The sequence below is a fragment of the Pocillopora damicornis genome, chromosome 3, assembly GCF_964200805.1.
Source record: "Pocillopora damicornis chromosome 3, jaPocDami1.2, whole genome shotgun sequence".
Lineage (NCBI taxonomy): Eukaryota > Metazoa > Cnidaria > Anthozoa > Scleractinia > Pocilloporidae > Pocillopora > Pocillopora damicornis.
Genome location: NC_142672.1, coordinates 28,164,966 through 28,189,492, shown reverse-complemented (window position 1 = coordinate 28,189,492; position 24,527 = coordinate 28,164,966). Strand labels below are relative to the sequence as shown.

Genomic DNA, 24,527 nt, shown 5'->3' with positions numbered 1-24,527 from the left:
TAATGGTAGCTTTTACGGGCAATTTCTATGAAAGTGATGTATCTTTTAGAGATCAAAGGAAAAAATTGACTTATGCCCAGATTCGTCTCCTTTAGGAATGAAAGTGGAATGGGAAAAAAATCGGGCGAGCATCTTCTTCACTTGTTTATCACCGGAGATGCTGACAAAGAGTGGTTATTGTTAAGAATCCAAAAAAGGGAAGCTTCAATTTTAGATCAGACTTCCTTTCTGTAAGAGCGAAATCAAGAATACGATACTGAAAAAAAACAAAACAACTAAAGTAAGGCAGGAGCCCCTTCCTGAGAAAGGAAAAGAGGTGCATACGAGAGGGAAGACGTATAATTTGTTCTTTCACCCTCGAGTTAGAAAAAAAAAATGGAATTTAAAGGCTACGAAAAAGGCTAAAAAGAAAGTAGGACCAATGATGAAGACCAAACGGAGATGTTTCCAGTATGAATGTGTACCTGACGTATCTTTATGCAGTGTCTTTTACAGGTCTAACCAACCAAAATGAATAAAACTCAAACTGGTGACAAAGAACAAACGAGAGAAATATTTCAGGGCTCAAAGTTCCATAATTTCGTAAATTAAGCAGTGGTTTCTATTATGCCTTGCCCATGAATTCCAGTTTGCTTAGAATTATAATTTGATTAGACGCAGCAGTGAGAATTTTTTATTATTCGTGTGTGAAGTCCAGTGAAGAACTGGGATAGCCTCGTCTTTGTCGGCCGGAAAGGTTGTACGCTCGGTTGGGAGCGTGGGACGAGAGCGATTACTCAGCGAAACAACATGGCGGCCCTCGAAGACAAAGCGATATGGGAAGATGGCGAGGTATTTTTCACGTTTATGGCTGTTTCGAAGAGTTTTTTATTCACCTTGATCGTCTTGAAAACATTTAACGACTTGTTTGAAATATGTTTTGTTATTTTATAAGGAAATCGACGAGGAAGTTCTTCGAATGCAGACCGACGAAATTGTTGGACGGGCTCGACTGTTAGATAATGAAATTAAGGTAAGATTTTTCATGTCGACTTTAGTAACTTTATGGAGTTATGATATCTTACCAAAACTTTCCACAATTTCTAAGACTTAGTGTGACTATAACAATGTCTTTACATTGTAATGTTGGGTAGTAAAGTCGAATTTTGTGATACGTCTGTCAAAAAAATTAAGCTTGCATTAGGAAATTATTCAGTTAGTCATGTGCTTCACTGTATTATTTTTTCTTTTACAGATAATGAAAAGTGAAATTATGAGAATTAACCACGAACAGCAAGCAATGAAAGAGAAAATAAAGGTAACGTCCATTTCTGCGCTGCTGGAATTAAAATTTAGGATTAATTTGACATTTTACGTACGCAGTGGCATCATCATACAGACGAAAGTTAACAATGCTATTTTATTCACTTAGGAGAATTCAGAGAAAATCAAAGTGAACAAAACGCTGCCATACCTTGTGTCTAATGTAATCGAGGTATGAAGTTTTCTTTATCATTTGTTATAAATCCATTAGACCAATTTCTAGGAGATAACACTAATTTGTCAGGTTTGCATGACATTATTTCTTGGTTTATACTACATGTACTTTGTCCAAGAACCTAAGATACTGTATTTCTCACTCCAAGTTAAACAACCTCTGCACCATTATAAGAACAAGTTATGGCAAAAAAAGATGTTTTTCATCTGCATGGGACAAAGACAAAATTCTAAGTCATCACAAGGAATCAAACCTCAGGCCTTTGGATTAAGTTGATAATATTACATAATTTGGTGAAATCTAAAAACTCATAGTAATTTCTTTAATTCCTTCAACAGCTCCTTGACGTAGATCCTCAAGACAATGTAAGTTTTATTTTTGACTCTATTTATTTTCTAGAAATAAAATTTAGTATTAATTCATATGAAAAAGTTTAAAAGCTAGATTTCAGAATCCAATCATTTCACTCCAGTTGAATGTTCATTCAGAAATAATTCTGCTTCATATAGGTATACTAGCTTTATAGAGGTACTTCATTCTTTAATTATCACGTCATGTTATCCTTGTTTTTTTGATAGTTTTTTTGTCATTTGCTATCACTACATGCAAATAATATATTGATTTGTCTGTAGGCTGAGGAAGATGGTGCCAATGTTGATTTGGATTCACAGCGAAAAGGCAAATGTGCAGTCATTAAAACTTCAACAAGACAGGTAAATTGTAATATCTTGTCTTAAGAAACCCAAATGGTAAGGTACATTGACAGAATACACCTAAGTAAGATCTGTAATATTCAAGATTAGTTTTACTTCAAAATGACCTGGTTTCCTGATAAAACATAAACCTTCATTCCCCTGACTTACACAATATATAAAGTACTGTGTATGATATTAAAAAAAATTGAAAGTTCTTAAACAGCAGTTTTCAAACTTTAAGCATTCAAACTTGGAGTTTTACTTTTATTAACTTGGTTTTTCTCATTCTTGCAGACATACTTTTTACCTGTGATTGGTTTGGTGGAACCTGAGAATTTAACACCAGGGGATCTAGTGGTAAGGAGAGTGTGTAAATCTGTCTACTTAATTGCTTCCTTCAGTTTCTCACCAGACAGTGGAGAAGTTTAAGTTTATGTCATGTACTTGTAGGAGTGGCTTTTATTTATTCTTCTATACTCTATAATTTGCTGATTTTCTGTTTGGTTTTTTATTTTCATTCTAGGGTGTCAATAAGGATTCATACCTCATACTTGAAAAATTACCACCAGAGTAAGTGATTCTTGACTTGTAAAGGCTTCCTATTTTAAGTCTGCTCAGCTTGGCTAGCATGGATTTCAAGATGTTACCTAACCAATTTTTTCTTGGAAGAAATTATGTTTAATTTATCTCAGATTAAGGATAAACTCAGGAAATAATGTGAACTCTTCAAATAAACTCTTTCAAATTTACTTTTTTCTGGAATGATTCTAAGTTACAGGTTTTGCTTTTTTCCTTGACATGCAAGCAGGCAGAATTTAACTAATCAATGATCTTATTAGTTCTTGCATGGACTAGGATTTCCTCTTCCAGTTCACCAACCTGTTTGGAATTGTTGTTTTGATAAGGGTTTTTTGTGGCAAATAGTGTATCCTATTATTTATTCTGCATGTTTAATCATTAGCGGTACACCAGGGATCATAGAACATTTTCACACTCTTAGAATAGGGTAGCTTTGATGTAATGTTATTTCAAAATATTCCTCACTGGCTATTTGCCATCTTATGTTAAGAAATCTAGTGATATGTATTGTTTTCTTGATAAAAATTTATGAATTGGGCTCTGTGTTGATTCCAGATACGACTCTCGTGTGAAAGCCATGGAGGTTGATGAGAGGCCCACGGAACAATACAGTGACATTGGAGGCCTGGATCAGCAAATTCAGGAGGTAAATACATTTGTTAACCATTTCACTATCAAGATCTCAGTAGTATTTCTCCTTACTGTCTGCCATACAACTCTTATGATGATAGCTCAGAGAATTTGGTATTGAATCAACAGATAACCCACTGATATTTGTGATATTTTTCTCTATTCTCATCACTAGTTTGTATGATATTTTAAGGAGAAATTCTGTGGTGTTCACTTATGGGAATGAAAGGGTTAAGCAAATAACCAAACAGACAACAGAGAGTTTTTGTGAAAGTTCTTCATTTCAGTTAATAATGTCTAAGTTGTTTTTCTTCATTCTTTGTAATTTGAAAAATTTAATGATCTTTCTTGAATAGTTCAAATTTATGACCATCTCAACAATGCATTGATACACATTATGACCAATACTGTGTGTGAACTCTTCTCTTTTATCTCAGAAAAAAATTAACTTAGTGACATTCTTTTACAGCTGGTAGAGGCCATTGTGCTGCCAATGACACATAAGGAGAGATTTGAAAACCTTGGAATTGCACCTCCAAAAGGTAGATATTCTTGTTATTGTTTTAAAGAATTTGTCTGTTTTTGGTCCAGTTTGTAAATGAATTATTATTCTACTACTTGTTTTTGTTTGGGTTAAATTGAAGAACAGTTCTTCAAAGCAAACTGTTGCCTGTTAGTTGGTCCAACAAATGGCCATCAGCCGCTGATTTGACATTAGCGTAATGCTGCTTATTGTCACACTTTCTCTCTGCCCAGAAGTATAAATGGGCACCAGTTGAGTATTGGCTAAACCTGATGATGTACTGGGAGGCTCCCTGCAACAGTATCTCATGTTGAGGAGTAACAATATTCATAGTCACATTAGACCCTGGGATCAGTTTTACCCTTTGTGTTCTACAAACTTTTGAAGACTTGACAGAACTTGACTCAACTTTTCAAGTTTGTGAACTGGAGAACCTCTCTTGACTGGGTGCAACTATTTATTTTAACTGTATACACACTTCTGCTTGTAGGTGTACTATTGTATGGTCCACCAGGGACTGGCAAAACATTAATGGCTAGAGCTTGTGCTGCCCAGACAAAGGTGAGAAACTGTTCTGTCTGCCTTTTAGTTTTCTTGAAGCAGAGAGACTTATTTCCTCTCACTGACATTTAGTTTCGAAATTTTTCTTTGTACAGTCAACCTTTCTGAAGTTGGCTGGTCCTCAACTTGTTCAGGTAATTGTATGCTTTTTTTCATCATTCTTTCTTGTGACCCATATTGCTCCAGTTCATTTTCCCAGCTGATCAGTGTATTTTTTTTAACACCTACAACAAATGTTTTTTGTTTTTAAAATTTCTTTAGATGTTTATTGGTGATGGGGCCAAGCTAGTGAGAGATGCATTTGCTCTTGCAAAGGAGAAAGCACCAGCTATTATATTTATTGATGAGTTGGATGCTATTGGAACAAAGGTAAATTGTGGAGTTACATATTTTGTGTGTGATCAAAATCATCAGAGATATAGTTGCATAGTTGATGTTTCTTAAAAAATGCTACTTTGTGCTCTTCATTACTGATTTGGGTGTTCAGATGACTTTTAATGTTTGAATTTTTGTCAAAAGGGAGGAGGGTAAAGGTTTTTATATCAGGATGTAGATTAATCTGCCTTGAGTTGAGCCGTGCAAACAAAATACTCCACTGTATGTCCAGATTTCTCTGGGACGCTAATACCAGTTGCAGGCAGATCTTTGTTTCATTATCAGTGATAGTGACAATGGTTGTATATAATTTTCAAATCATATAAATACTATAATTGTATTCCATGCAATTTTGCAAGGACAGCCTTTCAGCTATGGTTTTGTTTGTCTACATTACATATTGGATCACAATGTGTTGCTCAATCCAGGCATTGAAATAAGTCACAGCAAATTTGTTGAAGTCATGAATCTTAGTGGGTATACTAAGTTTAAGCATTATCTTTAACTTACATTTGGATCAGTCTTATGATAATTATTATTAGTATAGTAAGAGTAGACGTGAATGAAAGTGATCCTCGCAGTAATATGCACTACTTAGGCAGTAGTGAAAATAAGGCCTGAAAAAAATTCAGGCCTGTACGGGATGTATATGACTGTATATGACTTTCATATATTCTTAACCATTTATAGTAAGAGTAGAATAAATGTTGCTTTCTTGTTCCTCTTTTCAACAGAGGTTTGATAGTGAAAAAGCTGGTGACAGAGAGGTAAGTTGATCAAGTCATGAAATTCTGCCAAACACCTACATATACAGATGAAGTTTTTTATCTGTAATTGAACTTAATGCTGTTAGCTGGGTGATGGCTTTACTGGGTAAGTGGCTCCAGCCAAGGATGTGTAATGGTTCTCAAAACTCCTACCAGTTGCAACATGATTGGTACATTCAGCATGGTCCTCATAATTGCCATTTGTATTTTAGGTGCAAAGGACAATGTTGGAGTTACTTAATCAGTTAGATGGCTTTAGCTCACATCATGATATCAAGGTAAACTGAAAGATCTCATTAGTAATTCTCCTTACTATCTGTCATACAAATCTTATGATTTTAGTTCAGAGAATTTGGTATTGGATCAACCAATAATCCCTGAATTTAATTGATATTTTTCTTTATTCTCAAAACTTGTCTGTGTGAAACTGTAGGAGAAACTCTGTCTTAGTCACTCATGGGAGTTAAAGGTTAAGCTCTGTAGTTGGAAGATGTTCTTTTGATAGAAATTTTTTTTCCAAGTAAGGTTTATAGATCAATATCAGTATCTGGGCAACTGCCCACCTACCCCTCTCCTAACTCAACAACAGTCAATTGACAACAAGTTAAGGTTAATGTTGGGTCAGGGGAGGGGCAGGTGGGCAGTTACCTAGATACTGATGTTGATCCAGGTTTACTTGGTTATATGCAAGCTCTAAGAGCTGAAGAAAGAATGAAAATTGGGAGGAGACAAATTATTTTTTTCTCGAGCTATTGTTTTGTTTTTACTTTGCTAAAAAAAAAGGTGGAAATGTCTTGTTCATTCCTTTGATATACAATATCTTTGTGATTTGTACATGTTTACTTTTGTTTCCCTGTTTTTTCTTAATTTACTCTTGTTCATAATTTCAGGTCGTAGCTGCTACGAATCGTGTGGATATTCTGGATCCAGCTTTATTAAGATCAGGTCTGAGTTGTATCTTTGCTTGGAATTAATTTATAGTTTCTTTTATTTGGGGTAAATGTTTTGATTTTGTTTCATATTTTATATACTGGTAACAAAGAAAACCATCAAGGGTGCAGGGTGAATGCGTGAACAAGTGTTCGCTTATTTTAACTGAATCTTTCGTTTCCAGGCCGTTTGGACAGGAAAATTGAACTGCCAAATCCAGATCAGGAGGCCAGGGCAAGAATCATGCAGATCCACTCAAGGAAAATGAACGTCAGGTGAGAACATGGCCATTGGACCGCCTTACCTTTTCATTGAATTGAGCAGGGTATTACATTGACTGTTTTTCGCGTCATGGTACTCCCCTGAAGAAATGTGCTTCTCGTTCCTTTTAGCGATGAATCTGTGGATTGAACCATTTAAACTATGTTTCTTTAGAAATTCTTTCTTTCAAGTGCTAAAGTGAATTTGGACCGTTTCCAGGTTTCGACGTGTCCCGATGAGCACGCGGTCATTTTGTAGGGAAAAATTTCCTGGGTTTAGCGAGGGTATCCTGTCTCTTGTTGGGCGTGGCTCAAGATCCACTGTTTTAGCCAGTCTAGAGGTGAAATGCAAAATAAAAGCTGCCCCTATAGTTATGCTTCCTCTCTATAAACGGCGGCTTTTTCGAGCACGTCATTCCTTTCTAGTCGTGTCACTCGAGCCAATAACTAATACACTGTCAAAAAGCACGAAGTGATGATAAGGAACGCTTTATTTCTTTCCCTCTCGCACATAAAATGTCCAATGCCCGGGAAGTTTGGCGCTTATCCGTTTGTAATCGTTTCGATGTTTTTTGTTTTTGTTTTTTTTTTTATTAACATGTCTACTTGTTCAATTTTTCACAGTCCTGATGTGAACTTCGATGAGTTAGCGCGGTGTACTGACGATTACAATGGAGCCATGTTGAAAGCTGTGTGTGTCGAGGCAGTACGTTGAACTTTCTAGCAAACCCTTTGCTCTAATTTATTTTTGTATTTCCGTTTTGCGATTTAAGATTGTACACAAGAATATTTCAGCCTGAGATGGGCAGAAAAGTTTGAATATGTAGCCCTACATTCTTATCAAAACAAAATGACTATAAATGCAGTCTTCGGCGACGAGTTGTTTCAGTGTTCCGAAGGCCTTTCATCAGACTGCTTCTCAGTTCCATCACTTGTTCTGCTGTCGTTTTGATTGTATGTTCCGCTGATGTATTCAACCTGTTCCAAAGTTTTTTTGATCACTTGTTTTGCTGTCTCTGTAATGTTAACAATATTAATAATCTTGTTATTAATGTTATACCTCTTCAACTTTGGTGTGAGGTTTGATCACTTTTAATTCAGCACTTCTGATCGCTTGTTCTTTTTTAGGGTATGATCGCTCTGCGTCGTGAAGCCACCGAGGTAATCCATGAAGATTACATGGACGGAATTATGGAAGTGAATGCTAAGAAAAAAGCCAACTTGATGTATTACGCTTGAAGAAAGATTTCTCTTGTAAATAAGCAAAAGAAAAAACTTTAGATGCTTTCGTTCTTTTTCATTGTATTAATCAATAGTCTGAAACTACAGTTTAACTACCAGTTTTTTTGTTCAGCGTTGTTAGCCACTCCTGTCTTATTGTGTTGCGTGACATGAACTGCGCCCGCAAAGAAGCATGGACATTGAAAGAGCGGAACTTGTTGTGGCGAGACACTTTCGCAATAATTCGTGCCAAAAAACCGCAAGACTTATTAAATAAAATTTAGAAAAATAAACTGTCGTTAATCTGCGGAAAGGATCCCTATCGAAAAGCTTATTTGACGTCAAGCTTTCCCCAGTCGGCTGGTACTGAAAGTCTCACAAGTTGCAACATTTTTTGTTTTTTTGGTCCTATTTATTTCCCGTGGCGGATATTAGGCAACGATTCTCCTTGGGGTTTATCCCTGCAAGTTAATGACTTCCTGTGAAATATCCCAATTTTTGTCACCTTGCACATTATAGAGCACGGCCGAAAAAAGTCTACGAATGAGCGATGCTAACGTTTTCCAAACTAAATATAAATAGCGTCCTTCGGAGGCTCTCAAAAAACTGTAAACAGTAAAGAGCTCTATGCGTGGCAACATTGCCAGAACCCAGTTGAAGGGACACAAATTCCGTACACGACGATTAGGACCTTAAAAGTAGACTACAATTGGGGTAATCGTAATTGAAGTTTTGACCGTTTTCTATTTTTACGGTTAGGCTTCACTATCTTCAACTGCTTTCGTCGCGGGTTAACAGTTAGGTTAATTTGTCACTTATCATGCACAGGTTAACTACGATATCGTTCATTCACGCTTACGGATACTTTCTATCTTATCATGAGATCTATGTCTATTACGCAACTTCACGCTTATATGCCTATCGATGACTTAAAGCTATCCACTTTACAGCTTATCGATCTTGTAATAACTAGCGTAAATTACTTATGATCTCCATTCAATATCCGTATTTAGTTTCCACGTGCTTATCCTCTTTTACTTCTCTTTGTTTTTCGTTCCTATATAATCCTTTAGCCCTAGTGGGCTATTCCTTAATAATAATAATGTTTTATCAACTGAGTTAATAGTGTAAATTGGCCACTGTAAAGATTTTCAGCTTTGAAACTCTACGCTGGCCGACAAACATTAATAACTCAATTGATAAAATCAAATTATCTTGCTATACTCCCCAACCGACGCAGCACCACAGTTTCTTTACCCTCTTTATTCCATAAAGATTTCTTTCATTAGAAGACAATTTTCAACGCTAGGCATGAAATGGAGATTGAGGCATAGCTTGGATGTGGTTTGGATCGGTAATTGTTTGACTTGCGATGTACGCGGCCGGCCAAAACGTCCGCGCACGACATTGTCTCCGCAAATAAGAGAAAAGCCATGGAAACCATTTTCTAAGCGGAAATCAAGGCAGAGAGCTTCAGTTATTGACTGACCAAAACATTGAAAATATTAAAACTTTTCTTATTGGGTTATAGTTGATAACTTGAACGTAGCAGTAACAATATAATATGCTGACATGTTCGTTTGAGCGAGAATATGTTCTGAACTAATGATTATAATGAACGACGATAACGATTCAATATCTGCATTAGAGCAACTGCTCACCAACTCCTCCCCTAACCCAACGTTGGTGCGAAAAATTAGTTGCTCAGATCCTGAAATTGTGATAATAATGGTATCAATAATAATAATGAGGAGAATAATAATTATAATAAGGGCAATGATGATAATAATAATAAAAAAGATTCGTGATGATAACGATAATAAGATGAAGACAACGAAGAAGATCACAAACCCCAAGAAGTTTCGCCGAAGACCGTAATATTTGAAAAAAAGGTCTTCTCCAGGGCCGACTGATCACGGAGGCAAAGGCATCCATGGCTTGCACCTTTGTGAAAATGAAGACCCACTTGGGTGGTGGAGCTCTCATACCGACTGAACTAAATGAAGATGATTTGGTTTTATCAACGGAGCTGATAATGTAAAATTGGCCACCGTAAAGAGTTTGCAAGGTTATTTACATTATCACCTCAGTTCATAAAACCAAATTATCTTGTTTTGCCCGCATCGACGCAGCACCACAGTTTCTTTAGAAACTTACCCCGTTGAACTAAACAAAACCGAGCCAACTGGTTTTGGTGTATGTTCGTTTAATACTCAATTGACTCGGTTGATGACTTCTGCACAGGTTATTGTCACTTTACCAAAGAATACTACTGCAAGCAAAATCCCACGAAACAGTTGCCTTTAGTAGGCAAAACTCTCGACAAGATGGTGGTTACGAGATAAACCAAACTCGAAAAGGTCATTTGCGCTCCTAGGACGGATTTTTTTTTTCGAAATTCTCCAGTGTTTTGCTTAAAAAGATAACGAACAACCGGCTAGCAACTCTTACGACGACATTGAAGAGCTAATCTTCCATTTTTGTGCGCCAATTTTGCGCTCGTTCATCGGAATAACTAACGAAATAAAAAGGGAATGTTTAGTCCACGCAACATGAGTTACTTTCCCCAAGTTTTTACCTTCAATTTGTGTTTAAAAAAAAGCTCATTATACACATACTAAGCATGCAATTACTTCCGATTTTACCTTCAAACCATGGGTTTACAAAAATTCCCGTAACAGTCTTTAATGCGACTACATGGAAACCAACAGTGTTTCCACGGGGCTGATTAGAGGACAAAAAATATGATATAGAACTTCAACAAGATCATTTTATCGATAATATTAACCTGATTTTGATGTGATGAGCGATCCAGACTCAGCTTTTTTCGTGTGTGTCAACGAGGGTATTTTTTCGATCGTCCCAAAAAGTCTTCCGTCCTCCCCCCCCCCCCCCCCTCACGGCAATAAATAATGACCAATGTCTGAATATTTTTTTCTGTGATTTTTTTCTCTCAAGGACGGTACTCCATAGGAGAAGATGTTAGCGTACTACGAGGATTAAAGTTTTAAAGACTCAAGTAATAACGGGGAACCTACCATGGGCCAGTTTATTTTTCACAGGAAGTCTAGCACAAGAAATCCATAACGATAATAAAAATACCGCATAGGGAATTTAGTCAATTAATCATTACAATTTAGGACATCTTCGGAAATTCGAAGAAAGTGAGTTCACCTTTAAGAGATGAATTGTTAAGCATGTTAAAAGCTTAATGTAAGTTTCAAAATAATGTCATGTTTGTTGCATATGGCCACAAACTGTTTTCAACTTTCAGTTCTTGCAAGAGTCTTGCTGCGCCGGACGAAGATCAGAGGAAACTAACTTACATTGAAGTTTCCGTATTTTTGTCGGAAAGAATTCAAAAGCGCAGCATTCCGTGATAAGCAGATTGATTGATCTGTATGTCGAGAATCTGCCACAGATGTTGACGGCGCAAGTTTGCACCAGTGATTATTCAGTGATGTGGACAATTCATGCAGCTCAGCCAACAGTTCCTCCTTTTCTTCTAATTTCTTCCTCCTTGTTTCCTCAAGTTTATTTGTTTTCTAGAAACGAAGAAGAAAAACATTAATACCAAATAACTTTTTACCACTCAATGATAATCAGACCTCTTTGATTTGATTTGATACAAAAAGCTGGGAACAAAACTAAAGATAATCATTGACGAAAAATATCTCAACTCCAACAAAAAATCATGCTGCGCGGATTTCTGATGTAATATAATTTCTCTGAAAATCTAAACAAAACACTTGACTTACTCTGGTAGTTTACAGTAAGAAAACAACGATAGAGCGTGATTATAGCTATTAAAAATCGATTTATAACCTTGCAGTCGAAACGCTTTAGTGATTAGGTAATATTAGCGCACTTTTAAAGAGAGTTAGATGACCTGTCGTACAGTTTTGTTGTGCGAGAAAAAGTGTTAAGTTTTTCAAATCAAATAACGAGTGAGGATTTTAATAAACAGTAGCTCACAACTACCAAGTGCTCACAGGATTTTTTTTTAAAATTAAATTTGTTCCTAGTTTCGAATAACTCCACAAACTGTTGTTGTGTTCTAAGTGGATAAACAAGAAATAGGAAATAAATTCAAGTTCAAGCCGGATGGTTTTAAAACGTGCGTTTCTCTTCTCACGCCGTTCCTTTATACCAATTTTTTTCCCAATCGATCGCTACATTGAAAAAATTGCAAGTCCCTTTTACAGCTAAGATGAAGAAATTCTTTTCTTAAAATAAATCCAGCAGAATGAAAAGATCCAAAGGATATCAAATGAATATTCAATTATTAAACTTTCTTTGAAAATACCCTAACGTCTGTTGAGGCAATAACAAGGGGTTTTTACCTTTTCCAATATTTCGATGCGTTCTCTCTTTCTCTTTCGGCACTTCGTCGCTGCGATCTTATTTCTCTCCCTTCGCTTCTTGATAACCTCTGGATCTTCTTCTTTCATTCTCTGAAATACGAAACGCAGAAGTCACAAGTTAAGAGTGTGTATGAAAATGGTTCTGAGAAATGTCGAGTGAAAAATTGCTAATAATCACATTGTAAAATTTATCACCGGAAACTATTCATGAGCCCCTGTTAAGTTCTGCCAATCCGGCGCGCAATCGCTTAAAAACAACGTTTTTCCAACAAGGGAAAATAATGAGCTGCTTGAAAAATTTTTACTCCCTTAAAACTGAAAACGAAATAGATGAAAGGAAGATACCTTAAATACATATTCAAAACTGAAATTAAGACTTGTCACACTTCTTTCACGAGCAGTTTCTCTATACCTCAAAATGAACCACAGACCATTTCTGTTTCCGAGATATTTCATTTTCGTAAAAAACGTCAGGGTCACCGGGAGGAAAATTGTTTTTACTATTAAGAAGAAAACTACAGTACATGTAGTTTGTATAATAAACATATCTCCATCGATATCTAAACGGTATTGAGAGAGGGGGACTTGAGTTTACACAGCGACAGCATTTATGTGAATTGAAAATAAAGTAAGCTTTTAACTGGTTATATTCAGAATGACTGATTTAAATTGTTCATACGTCGCGCCTTCTTTGACAGATTTCTGAGATCCTCGTGGAATAGAATATATGTTGTCATCGCTCGTATGTCTTGGTACAAACACAAAACGTTGCTCATTGTAAAAAAAAAAAAGCTGTCTTTCGGTTTTCCCCAACAATAATTTATAATTTAGTAGTTGTTACAGCACATACCGGTGGTGCTGGCTGTCTTTTCTTCTCTTCTATTTTCGGTAACGTTGTACCATTTTCCAAATGCTTTTGGGTGATTTTTCTTTTGAGACCTTCTTTGATCATAGCACAAGGACTTTCAAAAGCATCCATTTCTTGCCTTCTTTCTATCATACCAGTGTAGAACGACGACTAAAGAAGGGAAAAAAAGATACATTTGAAGAACAATTTAAAGACGGAAAAATGTCAATGCCGGCGAACGGTAAAGTTAGTGGACCGTATGCCAAAGGCGTCAAATACGCAATGATCCGATAACAGGAGCCAGGCGTATCCTTTAAAATTTATTCTTTTCCTAAAAATTATAGGCAGGACAATTCTAAGAAATTGCCACCTCTTGACAACAATTGTCCGCCCACACAAGCTGAGTTGAGCTTATGAGGGTTTAATTATTTTTACAGGTGAATACATATCTAAATCGTCCGTATCAAAATTTTCCTGTACTACAATCACGATGGGCTGTGAGGACAAGGTTACATTGCGAGCTAGCGAGCTAATTAATTTACGCACCACAATCGATTCGGAAATTACTGAATTCCCAATATGAAACGTTCTCTAAAATTATTTCATCAAAGATTGAACTTATAATACCGTACTATTTTCTTCTAATTGTCTACTATTGCGAGAGAGACAAAAAAGTTTCTTCCACCCAAAGTGTCTACAGAATGGTCTTCGTGACGATAGACTCTGAACTTTTAAGGAAACGTTTATGTTGTACTTACTTCTTTGCCAGGGCCGTGATTAAAGCTAGATGAGAGGAGGGGATTAAAAGTTGGTTGTTGAAGTCTTCCGTCACAAGCAGAAAACATTGCTGCATTTAAATTTTGCCAAATGTTTTCGTTTTGCATCGCGAGTAGGTTGGCGTTTCTTACGAAAATATACATGTGATCCCGGGACAGACTTTTTTATAGATCTTTGAACTAGGGAAACTCCCACAAAATTGACAATAACAAATCTATTTTAAGCACGAAGATATGGGAATATATGTAAATCTGTTTGGTTCTGTTTTCTTTTGTTTTCGCTATTCTCTGAAAGCCCAACGATTCCTGGAAAGAGCCGCATTGATAATGAGTACTTCCGGTAAGTCACGCAATCTCCCAGCAAAGCCAAAAAGTCCTCAAACGTTCTAAAAAGCAACTAGAATCTTACTGAGTGAGGGTGGACAATTGCATGTCTTTGCGAAATACAAAATAAACCAAAATTACGATTGGAAGCGTATTTGATCACATCAAATTAAGACTCTTAATGAAAATAATGGAATGTCAAAGCACAACGTCAGATTTCTCACCTTTGGTGAAACGAATCCGGAATCGAAGTCAAATTGTGGTATCAACAACTGCAGAAATTCACAAGACCTCAAATACTGCGCTCAGAATTTGACTGCGTAGTAGAGCAAGCTTTAACAGGACTCCACAGTGGACTTTAGCCTAAACGGAATAAAGTGTGGGATATAATACTGATCCAGGCACGAGACCAAACCGGAACAATAAACCGACATTCATAAGACTGTCACGAGGAGAAACCAAATTCATTGATAGTACGGTTTTGTTTTCAGGGCGTTCCTGGAAACCTTCTTTGTTATTTTTCTTAGACTAAGATATGTATTGTTTAATTTTTGGGCTTGCCCACTGAGAATTCGGTAATATGTACGCAATTATAACTCGCCTAAAGAAATGGTTTCGGAGAAGTAACACTCTACATCTTTCTTAGAAAACGTACCTGTGAAAGCAAACAATTCGACGTATGTTTTTCGCAGCTTTGCTACACTGACTGATCTATAAGAGTTCGGATTAAGTATAATTCTTGCTCGCGGATGAACATTATTCATTGGTACAATATTGCGTAAATGTAACTGCAGTAATTCTTGAAGTACAGTTGTAAATGTTCAGTTTCCAGTGAGACTAACTGACCTTACCGACCCTACTGAATACTAGTAAGCGATCTAATCGGTTTAAATGTCATTCCTTTTAACACAGAAAGGTTTGCACCTTTTAAGGTTTTACCAGAGGGTAGGCTGTATACATCTATTTTAACACAGAGAACAAATTTCAAGCTCGTTTAGCACACCCAGATTAAGAGTTGCGCGCTAAGGCCATGGTGATCGAGTTTCTTATTTAATGAAAGTCACTGCTATTGTTGCATGCTTGATTTAAAGAATATGAATTACCCTCCTTGAAAAAGCAGAAGGAGAGTGCTAAACTTAGAGATAGGGAGAGCTGTAGCCGAAGCTTCGATGGCAACGTCTGTTTACGAAAAAAACTCTTTAGCCTCCGTTAAGTCACGGGAGACACTTCGTCTCGTTAGGTGAATTTCAAGTCGGGCTGCTTTGCACATACACACATGAAGAAACAGGTAATTATTTGCTTCAGAACAAACCATTTATTACCCTTAAATCAAGGCTAGTTAAATTTCAAACACGGATTGAGCCAATTCTGATTTATTTCGTTCTTAAGCGTGAAGTTAATTTATGTTTGCTGATTTCAGAGAAATGCACGTCACGACTCAAGCCTTAAATTCTACGAAACTGGGTGTAACAGGACAAACATGTCTATTTTTGCGTCAAACATTGTGAAACGCTCCCATTGAACACTCGAAATACCTTAAATAAGAGGGAAAAACGAATTAATTGAGAATTCCTTCATCATCGCTTACTAAGAAAGAAAAACAATGTACTAGTTGGCGGAAAATTGTTTCCTGCTGGAAAAATTCAATTTCCGGTCTGGTGAGAAATTCAATACTTTTTCGATTTTCACTCCATTTTGTTATTTGCTACATCCATTTGAATCGCCTTAAATCGTAGCTCAACAGTATAAAGCAAGAAACAGACAAAAACTGAAGGAATATGTTTAAACGGTTGTCGTAATTAGATGCGTAATTCTGGTTGCGAGAGTTCAGGAAAACGCGACTTAATTAACAATTTCTTGTTTCCTCTGCACGATTTGCAAAGAGAATTTTTAAAGTAATGCTGTTATTTTCATTTTAGGACACAGATTCAAAGACGATATGCGCAACAGAGTTCAATCCTTGAGATCTACAACGTGTGAATTATGTATACCTTGATTAATTATTACTCCCGTTTTGTTGTGAAGCCCGCTTGTCACGCAATCTTGTTGTATTCCAGGTCAAGTTCCGGGCTGATTAGACTTCGCTAGTCCATTTTTACACCGGAAGTCAGGTCTTATTGTTGTAAACAAAACACTTCTTCTCGAATCACGGTTAATGCAGATTTGCTAGTTTTGCTATCTTGCTCTATTATGAAAAAAGAAAAAAAAGGAATCTGGGTGCTGTACACGACAAAATGAAACTATCGTCTTCTACGAAATAAATTTTCTCTGTTAAACGTGTTTCAAAGAATTTTCTTCGCGAAATAAATCTTTAACTGTTTATTGGGTTCAAGCTCTTATTCATGTTGAAATATAGTCTTCGTGGTGACATAATTAAAACACTTTTCGAATAAGTTTTCCCTGTTTTGAACAATGCAGGCAAACTTCTATTCTATACGTCATTTGTCCAGCAGACAAAAACCGAAAAATGTGGTCGAGTAAATAACTCCCGATAAATTCAAGCCATGGCTCCCATTATATTCTGGTCATGGCTAGCTTGAACTACGCGGTAACTCGAACTAAAATTGATTTCTTATAGTACTCCTTCAATTCTAGAGAAATCTTTTACCCCCAGTAACTCCAACCTCCCGATAGAACCCCTGCCCAAAGCCGTCTCTTCCATGAAATGTAGCTAAATGCGCATGATTTACTACGCCAATCGAAAATTAAAACTTTTCCGTAAGGAACCGTCGGTTACCTTTACTCTCGTTATCCAGTAAATATGGTTAAATGTGTGCTACACTGAAGTCGAGCACCTTTTTTTTTTTTTCCATATCCTGATCTACACACGGGGGTCGGGAGAATTCGAGAAAATTATTGTATCGGTTTGAAATAGTTTCGAGAATTCGTCCATCCCATTGCTTCGCTAATTAGCAGTTTTTCTCATAATGAAACTTGTCTTTCACACATTTTATGAGTCTAAGGATAGCTTCAACTCAATGTTATGTTTTTCATACAATGGTTGCCTGATTTTTTACTCTGTTTGTTCATTTCTTGGCAATCGTGTGGTCACCACATCTAGGCTTTTAAACCACACTCGTGTCCCCCATGGGAGAGAAAATTACCATCTCTCTTGATCTAACATCCAAGCCCAAAATCCCACAGTGATGACAGCATTAGTTATTAGATATTGGTTATTAGCCAGGCTGTCATCTCCCTGAGCTTTTTGCAATAGAAGCCACGGGAATGGCCTAAATGGCTGACTGAAGGTTACACAAATGTCTCAAGTTTGACTTCCTTGTAGACACAAAGCTCACATCCTGTCATGATTATTGGCCAGACTCAGTGCATGGTTGGTGCCTCAGAAATGACAGTAGCACCATGTTTGTCCCACAGTTCCATTGCTTCATTAACAATCATCTCAAAGTTGTCTTTTGGGACTGGCTGTACACAAGCACCATGAAAACGTGTAAATAAAAGTACTGGTAATTAGACAAAATAAGAAATTTTATTTATGAGTTTAATGCTTCACACCCCAACATCAGTATGCACATTCCCTATACTGTTTTCTATACATTTCCTAAGGTGCTGACAAAAAGAATTTGCTTAACAATCAAGAGCCTCTTTAGTTGGTGACCATTTCCTTTATTCTCATGACCTTGATGTGTGATTTGAGGATGATATTGTAGGGAGAAATAACATGCTGGTCACTCTTAGCAGTCAAAAGGTTTTGGTAATCCAAAACTGCCATGACAAGGATTTCACTATGGTGTGTGACTAGTGAAGTACAGTGTATTTGATATATCCTACCTTGCAAAAGAACCTCTCAACACCCAGAATAGATTTTTCCATAAGGAGTTGACGTCTAAAGAACACCAGAAGACTGACAGCCACAAAAACAAGAATCTTACTGGATCCACTCACAACTTTGTCCCATATCCTACAGAAGAAAAAAATAAACAAATTAAAAAAAACATACAAACTCAATTCAACTACTTACAATGTACCCCTAAGCCCCAGCCTAAAGCCGTCAAGTTCCTTAACCCTATACACCCTAACACCAGTATGCATTTTCTCCATACTGTTCTCTGTACATCTCCTAAGGTTCTGACTAAGAGAATTTGTTCAAGAATTCAAAACTTCCTTTGTTGGTGATCATTTTCTCTATTCTCCTTGACCTACATGTGTGATTCAGGTGTGATATTGTAAGGAGAAGTTAGATGCTAGACACTCTTAGGAGTGAAAGTGTTAAGAGTCTGGACATGTGTAACAATTTACAATTAAAGGTTTTTAAATTAGCTTTGGCATGGTAATGAGAATCACCTGGGCTAAGGTTTATGTTATCAACCAAGATGATGACAAACAAGGCTAAAACAAAAGCCAAGCCTTAAGTCCCAAAATAATTGAAAAAAAGTATTATGCGAGCTTAAAAACTATCATAATCATGATGATGTCACTTCTTAGTGACTACTGTCAGGAGGTATAATAACACCAAACACTGCTTACAGGAATAAGCTTAGTACTTAAAGTGCCTGTGACATGAAATTTTTTTTGCATAAGTATTTTGCTTATGGTATGAACAAATCAATTTTGATAGGAAAAAAATTTCAAAAACTTAAAACTTGGTTTTTTTATGCCCTTACATGCTCTTATTTTGTCTTAAAAGTGTCCTGTGGACTGGTAGCAAGTTAGTGGGTGATTACATAGAAAACTGTGAAAACTCTCAGTTGACACTTACAAATCCCTCACATCTCTTGCAATTTTATGTCAGTCAGCATTGAAATACCCTTTAAATAATGTCCAATAGCCATGAATACTTATCTTCAGCAAGCTCTACCAAGAGTTATGATACATTTTACTCCAGTTAGAACTGACTGAGGTAACTCTAACTAATGAAGTGGAGGTAATGTAGAGGTAATGATTGCAGTTATAAAATCTGTACACAAAATGATCAAGAGATGAAAGTATTCGATAACCTTTCCATGCATGAATCTGGAATATCCTCAGCAAAGCCACTTTCAAACCACCTCATGAAAATAAAAAGAACAAAACATAAGAAAACATTTACAAGAAACAGTTTAACCAAATGAATATAAGTCTTCACACCAAAGCCATTAACAATTCTAAAAGAGATCTTTTAACCCTTTCACTCTCAAGATCTGATTGTTAATTCTCCCTTCTTGCTGATACTCATTTCCTTTTAAACTGGTTACAAGAATTTGGTGTTAGATCAAGATAACAACTTCTACCTGATAAGTTTGAGTATTCTCATTACCTGTCTGCTGGATAATGTATGGATATAATCAGGAGAAGTTACATATCAATCACTTCTGGGATTTTAAGGGATAAGGAAAAAAAAGGGGTTGAAAACCAGAAACTAAACCAATCTGACCGGTGTAATGAAGTAAAATTTGGTTTTTAAAATTAAAGAAGGAATAGGGTTGAGAGAGTTGTTTTTACTGAGATTAAGAAATTAATAGCTCAAATATTTTATCTACCTCTTATGTGGTAAGACATTAAATGCGTCAATATTTAATAAGTGTTTATGAAGATGGACATCTTCAGCTTGAAGGTAATACTGAATCAGGTTTGCCTTGAAACACAATAATATCAATAATTAATAATAAAGAAGATTACAGCCCTAATTTCAAATAAGAAAAAACTGTAGCTTAAACAAGCATATTAACAACAGGCTAACACCAATTTCCAAATAAAAAAAAAACAATAAAAACAAGAGATTTTAGTGCACAAAAAATCTTTTGAGATTCCTACAAAAATGTTGGTTGCAAAGGTCCTACTGTACAATCATAACAATACTGATTTTTGAAAAAAAAATTGTGTTAAATTATTCGACTTAAAGTAACAACTAATAATAATTCATAACTCATGACCAAATTCTACAAACATGCTACACAACTAGAAAACTCATTAAAGTAGGCTAATGTGCATCACAGCATTGTTGTTGTTGTTGTTGTTGTTTTTTTAATATCATCAAAAACAACTTACTGCAACTCGTCATCAAACTGGTTTCAAATATTTTAAACCAAGAAAAAATCAAACCAATAAATGTACAAAGAAAGATTGGGTACAATTCAAACCATCATGCATCTTAAAAAATGTTAAAAACTGAAAACACTTGCTTGGCTTTTTAGTATAGTTTCTTAAAACAGTATGCCACAACAAGATTCTGTGTTACCAGTTTCTCTAGCTGTAGTCCTGACTGGTCCAGACACTTCATGAACTTTGCCGACAACCAGTAAAGATCAACTTCGTCTTCAAACATTTCGCTAAACACCTGCACTACAGATCTCATTACTTCTGCTTTCCTTTCAAGATCCTAATGGGATACAAAATAAAGATATTAAGTTGTGTGTCTTCATCAATTTCCAAACTGTAGGTAGAGAGAACTGTTTCCAGTGAAATCCCCCACTTCAAATGCAGGAGTTTTAGGATCCTTGCCCTACAAATAAGCCACACTTCTTGGTACATCCTTCACCCTTAATCTCCCAAGATCCAATCAGTAATCCTCCCTATTTCCTGCCATAGTTTACCTTTAATTTAACCTTGTAAATTAGACAAAGAATTTGATATTTTTTCAAAATAACATTCTTCAGCTGATAAGCAATTTTATTATATAGGCAGCAATGAAATACCAAGTGAGCTTTTGTGTGAAAACATGACCTCTTCACAGATAAAGATAACATGTTATATCCACACCTTAAAAGATCACTGTTGCTATAGTTACATACAAAAGTAAAATCATCAGTTATGTTGTTGGTGTTTGTATAATAAATAAAATATTACATGGCCATGCCAAGATATGAAATTTCTCTTCCAGTGTTGAAATATTTGAAATATCTGCACACCCATGTAATATCCTTTAAAATGTGTCTGTTCTCATAACCTGTTTACAAGATAATTTATTGGAATTACAAGGTTGAGTTACAAGTCATTCACTTCTGGGAGTTGAATGTTTAACCCTTTAACTCCCAGTTCAAATTTGTCATTCTCCTTACTGTCATTTATACATTTCCTATTATTTTAGTTCAGAGAATTTAGTATTGGATCAACTAATTATCCCCAAATCAATATTTTTCTTTATTCTTATCACTTATCTGGTTGATACTGTATTGATATTGTAAGGAGAAATTTTGTCTTGGTCACTCATGGGAGTTAAAGGGTTAAGGCTATATGGCAAAACAGCTGTAACTTTAACCCTTTACATCCTAACATCAATATGCATATTCTCTATACTGTCCTCTACAAATTTCCTTAGGTGCTGATAAGAAGAAGTTGTTAAATAATCAAGAGCTTTTTTAATTGGTGATCATTTCCTTTATTCTCATTACTTAAATGTGTGATTCAGGGGTGAGATCATAAGGAGAAATTATATGCTGGTCACTTTTACAAGCTAAAGGATTAAACAATGTATCTTAAGGGTGTATTTACACTACAGATTGTGGATCAAGTAAGCAAAGCAAGAGTCCTTAAACTACATGAAAGTCACTGCTCTGTTGCTCAACTCAGCATTTCAAAATTAAGAAATAATTAAATTTCCATTATATTTTACCTTTGGTACTTTTACAAATCGAAAAGCTCCTTCATCCAACAAAAAGACCATTGACATTTGATAAGGCAATTCATCTCCATCTGAAATTTTCCTTATAACTCTCAAAGCATGCTGAAGGTCATGAAAATGTTCACATCGCTGTTGCATTACAAACTGCTGGGCATCGTGGTAAGGGGGAATGATACCTGTTTTCCATGAAAACAGAAAAAAAAAGAAAAAAAGCAGAAAGGCAATGAGAATTTTTATTTGTTTTGTTTTGTTTTGTATTTTTATTTGAGCATCAGTGGCTCCCAAAGCTTTACTTTTACTCAGAAAATTAGATCATTGCTGTGCTGGGGACATTTTGTTATAAATTTAAGGTATGATTTTTATGGTTTTCAATTCCAGGTTGTGTTATAAGCTATTGCCCTTGTTCTCAGGACTGGAGTACTTTTAGAGGTAGTTAGTATTTGTATCCAGTTCACTCTTTTGAAACTGTAGTACATTTAATGAGGTTTTCTATGTACAAATCTCATGGAGTCCCAGAGGAACGCTTTATTCCAGCAATAGTTTGCATTTTTTTCATTGTTTTCGTGATGTAGTAACCAATGCAAGATTTTGAAAGAAACCCGCAAAAAAGTATACGAACAAGCCGAACGCGAGTCATTTACAAACTTCTGGACGTTTCCCCATCATTCCAAGGGGTTATTAACCGATAGAATGAGCAGTCTATTGCCTCTATAAAATAAATTTGGCTTTGAAAGTATTATAAATGATATATTTTGACAAATCCAGGCGCAAGATGTATCTCAGTTATGTTATTCTCGACCAGAGCAGCTGATCTTCAAAATTAACTTAACTGATCAATGCAAACTTCCGAGCGAAACTTTCTACCGCACAGTATCGATGTAAATAATTTCCTTCAGGCTACTTGCAATGATCAGAAATTTATCGAAAGGCATTCTTACCTAAAATCACTTTCCAGACATGGGTTCTGTAAACTGCAGGTAAGGTAAACCGAGTGCTAAATGTTGAAATGCGTTGTAAATCTAAAGAAAAAGTTTGGGTATTTCTGGACTTAGTTTCTAGAACTTTGGAGCATAAAAATCACCCCTGTGACTATTTTAATACCTATTGGGTCATCTTTCAGCAGTATCTCCAACGCTTTCCTTTGCTCGACGTTTTTTAGGCCTAAAGTATCATAATAAAATGTTCGAAAATTTCGTCCATTTTTGTCCACCATCTTGGTGCAGGATTAACAGGTGTCATGTAAGCGTCATGAAATTTAACAACACCTCGGACTTAGTCTGCAGCTCAAAAAGACCCTAACTAGCGCGACACCGAGAACATAACGTACGACTGAGAGAAAAAATCAGGGCGTTGGCGATTTCAATTAAGATATTTTTTGATTCCGTAGAACTAATTGTTGCCCAATGTAGTTTCTTATTGCCAAAGTCAGTTTGATATCTAAAAAAAAAAAAAACCGCTGTTCCCCAATGCATCAATCTTACTCACCGGCGGCTGGGGCTCACTAAAAGAGAACGGATGTCATTTGGGTCATTTTCCGTGAGAAAAAAGGCCATTTGCGAAACGAAAAGCGAAGCGTGGCATATGCAAGGAAACAATTACATTACAATCGTTTCGGATCAGAGAAACGTGACTCGCAGCTCATATGGAGGTATTTTGTTAAAACGGTTTCATTTTAAGAAGGCGTTTACAGTCTTTACAAGAAAAAACGGTTTTTAAATATTTAGCTTGTCGGAACATTTTATTATCCAGTGCTTTATTTATGTAACCGTCGTAGGAAAGCTAGAAAACCTACACGGAGGAAACCTACTCGTGACAAACAGATCGGACTCCCGCTGCGCGGTCGTCCGATTTTGTTATCACTCGTATGATTACAGACCGAATTGGACGACACGAAGTCTTACCATCAATTAATCATAGAAATATTAATTTCCGAGAAAAGAAGAATAGCCAAGTTATAATGTTATGTTACAGTTTGTATAGTATTAAACTTAGTTTGAAGGACGGCGGGACACTATGGGATTCGTTTGTGTCAACAGCTAGCTTGTTGCAGACATGTTTTGTGGCTCTCGAATTAAGACAACTCATTCATTTGAATAAGAATTTACAGTCCTCTTCAGCAAAGTATAACAGGTCACTGTTCGACAAAAATCTTTAACCTCTAATCGGAATCATCTTTGCAAACATCTTTGGAATCAAATTAAATCTCCGCCGGCCAAGGATAAGAGTTGGTGGAAAATTTCAAGTTTATATTTTGGCAAATATTACATCGTGTTTGGAGCTATTCTGAGCTATTTCGCGCATTCGTGGCTAAAACTGAAGTTCATTTAAGCTATTGCATGTTACAAACAATGAATGGGCACATTGTAGAGTGTTATTTTTCTCTTCTCTCCTCAAATACTTTAACAGTTCCGGTTGCAAGGGCGGAAACATTGATTCTATTTTAACATTTTTAAAAAAGAGAAATTCACACAAAAGAATCAGCGCTAGGAATTCGGATTTCTTTTACTTTTAAAACTCTACATTACTTGAAAGTTCTTGTTTATCCCGTTTTTCTTATAGGGGAACTTAATTTTACATGCCGTAATGTATTTATAACGTTTTCTCGCAAATTTATTATTGTACTATATCAATATCCTTTAT

General features: G+C 36.0%; 3 protein-coding genes across 4 annotated transcripts; 1 reads left to right on the top strand and 2 right to left on the bottom strand.

Annotated features, from left to right (window-relative positions):
• Positions 1 to 748: 748 nt before the first annotated feature.
• LOC113666451 (26S proteasome regulatory subunit 6A-B) lies at positions 749 to 8,311 on the top strand. The gene is made up of 19 exons (XM_027182243.2): positions 749 to 831; positions 935 to 1,012; positions 1,235 to 1,297; positions 1,412 to 1,474; positions 1,816 to 1,842; positions 2,110 to 2,190; positions 2,467 to 2,529; positions 2,696 to 2,742; positions 3,307 to 3,397; positions 3,851 to 3,923; positions 4,395 to 4,465; positions 4,561 to 4,599; positions 4,727 to 4,834; positions 5,575 to 5,607; positions 5,820 to 5,885; positions 6,498 to 6,552; positions 6,722 to 6,812; positions 7,422 to 7,503; positions 7,926 to 8,311. The coding sequence occupies exons 1-19, from the start codon at positions 790 to 792 to the stop codon at positions 8,034 to 8,036; spliced, it is 1,284 nt and encodes a 427-aa protein (XP_027038044.1). The 5' UTR covers positions 749 to 789; the 3' UTR covers positions 8,037 to 8,311.
• A 2,742-nt stretch (positions 8,312 to 11,053) lies between these two features.
• LOC113666454 (uncharacterized) lies at positions 11,054 to 14,288 on the bottom strand. The gene is made up of 4 exons (XM_027182246.2): positions 13,988 to 14,288; positions 13,233 to 13,400; positions 12,362 to 12,472; positions 11,054 to 11,563 (listed from the first exon to the last, which is right to left on the bottom strand). Exons 1-4 carry the CDS (start codon positions 14,147 to 14,149, stop codon positions 11,336 to 11,338), a joined length of 669 nt encoding a protein of 222 aa, XP_027038047.2. The 5' UTR covers positions 14,150 to 14,288; the 3' UTR covers positions 11,054 to 11,335.
• Positions 14,289 to 16,633: 2,345 nt separating this feature from the next.
• On the bottom strand, positions 16,634 to 23,136 carry LOC113666453 (TBC1 domain family member 7). Of its 2 annotated transcripts, XM_027182245.2 has the most exons (8): positions 22,989 to 23,136; positions 22,826 to 22,906; positions 21,879 to 22,063; positions 20,505 to 20,645; positions 19,807 to 19,901; positions 19,285 to 19,335; positions 18,119 to 18,248; positions 16,634 to 17,752 (listed from the first exon to the last, which is right to left on the bottom strand). In XM_027182245.2, the coding sequence occupies exons 1-8, from the start codon at positions 23,098 to 23,100 to the stop codon at positions 17,651 to 17,653; spliced, it is 897 nt and encodes a 298-aa protein (XP_027038046.2). In that variant the 5' UTR covers positions 23,101 to 23,136; the 3' UTR covers positions 16,634 to 17,650. The 2 variants fall into 2 exon arrangements, with proteins under 2 accessions (XP_027038046.2, XP_089057912.1); XM_089201786.1 differs by lacking the exon at positions 22,826 to 22,906 and having other exon boundaries at positions 22,989 to 23,117.
• Positions 23,137 to 24,527: the final 1,391 nt, after the last annotated feature.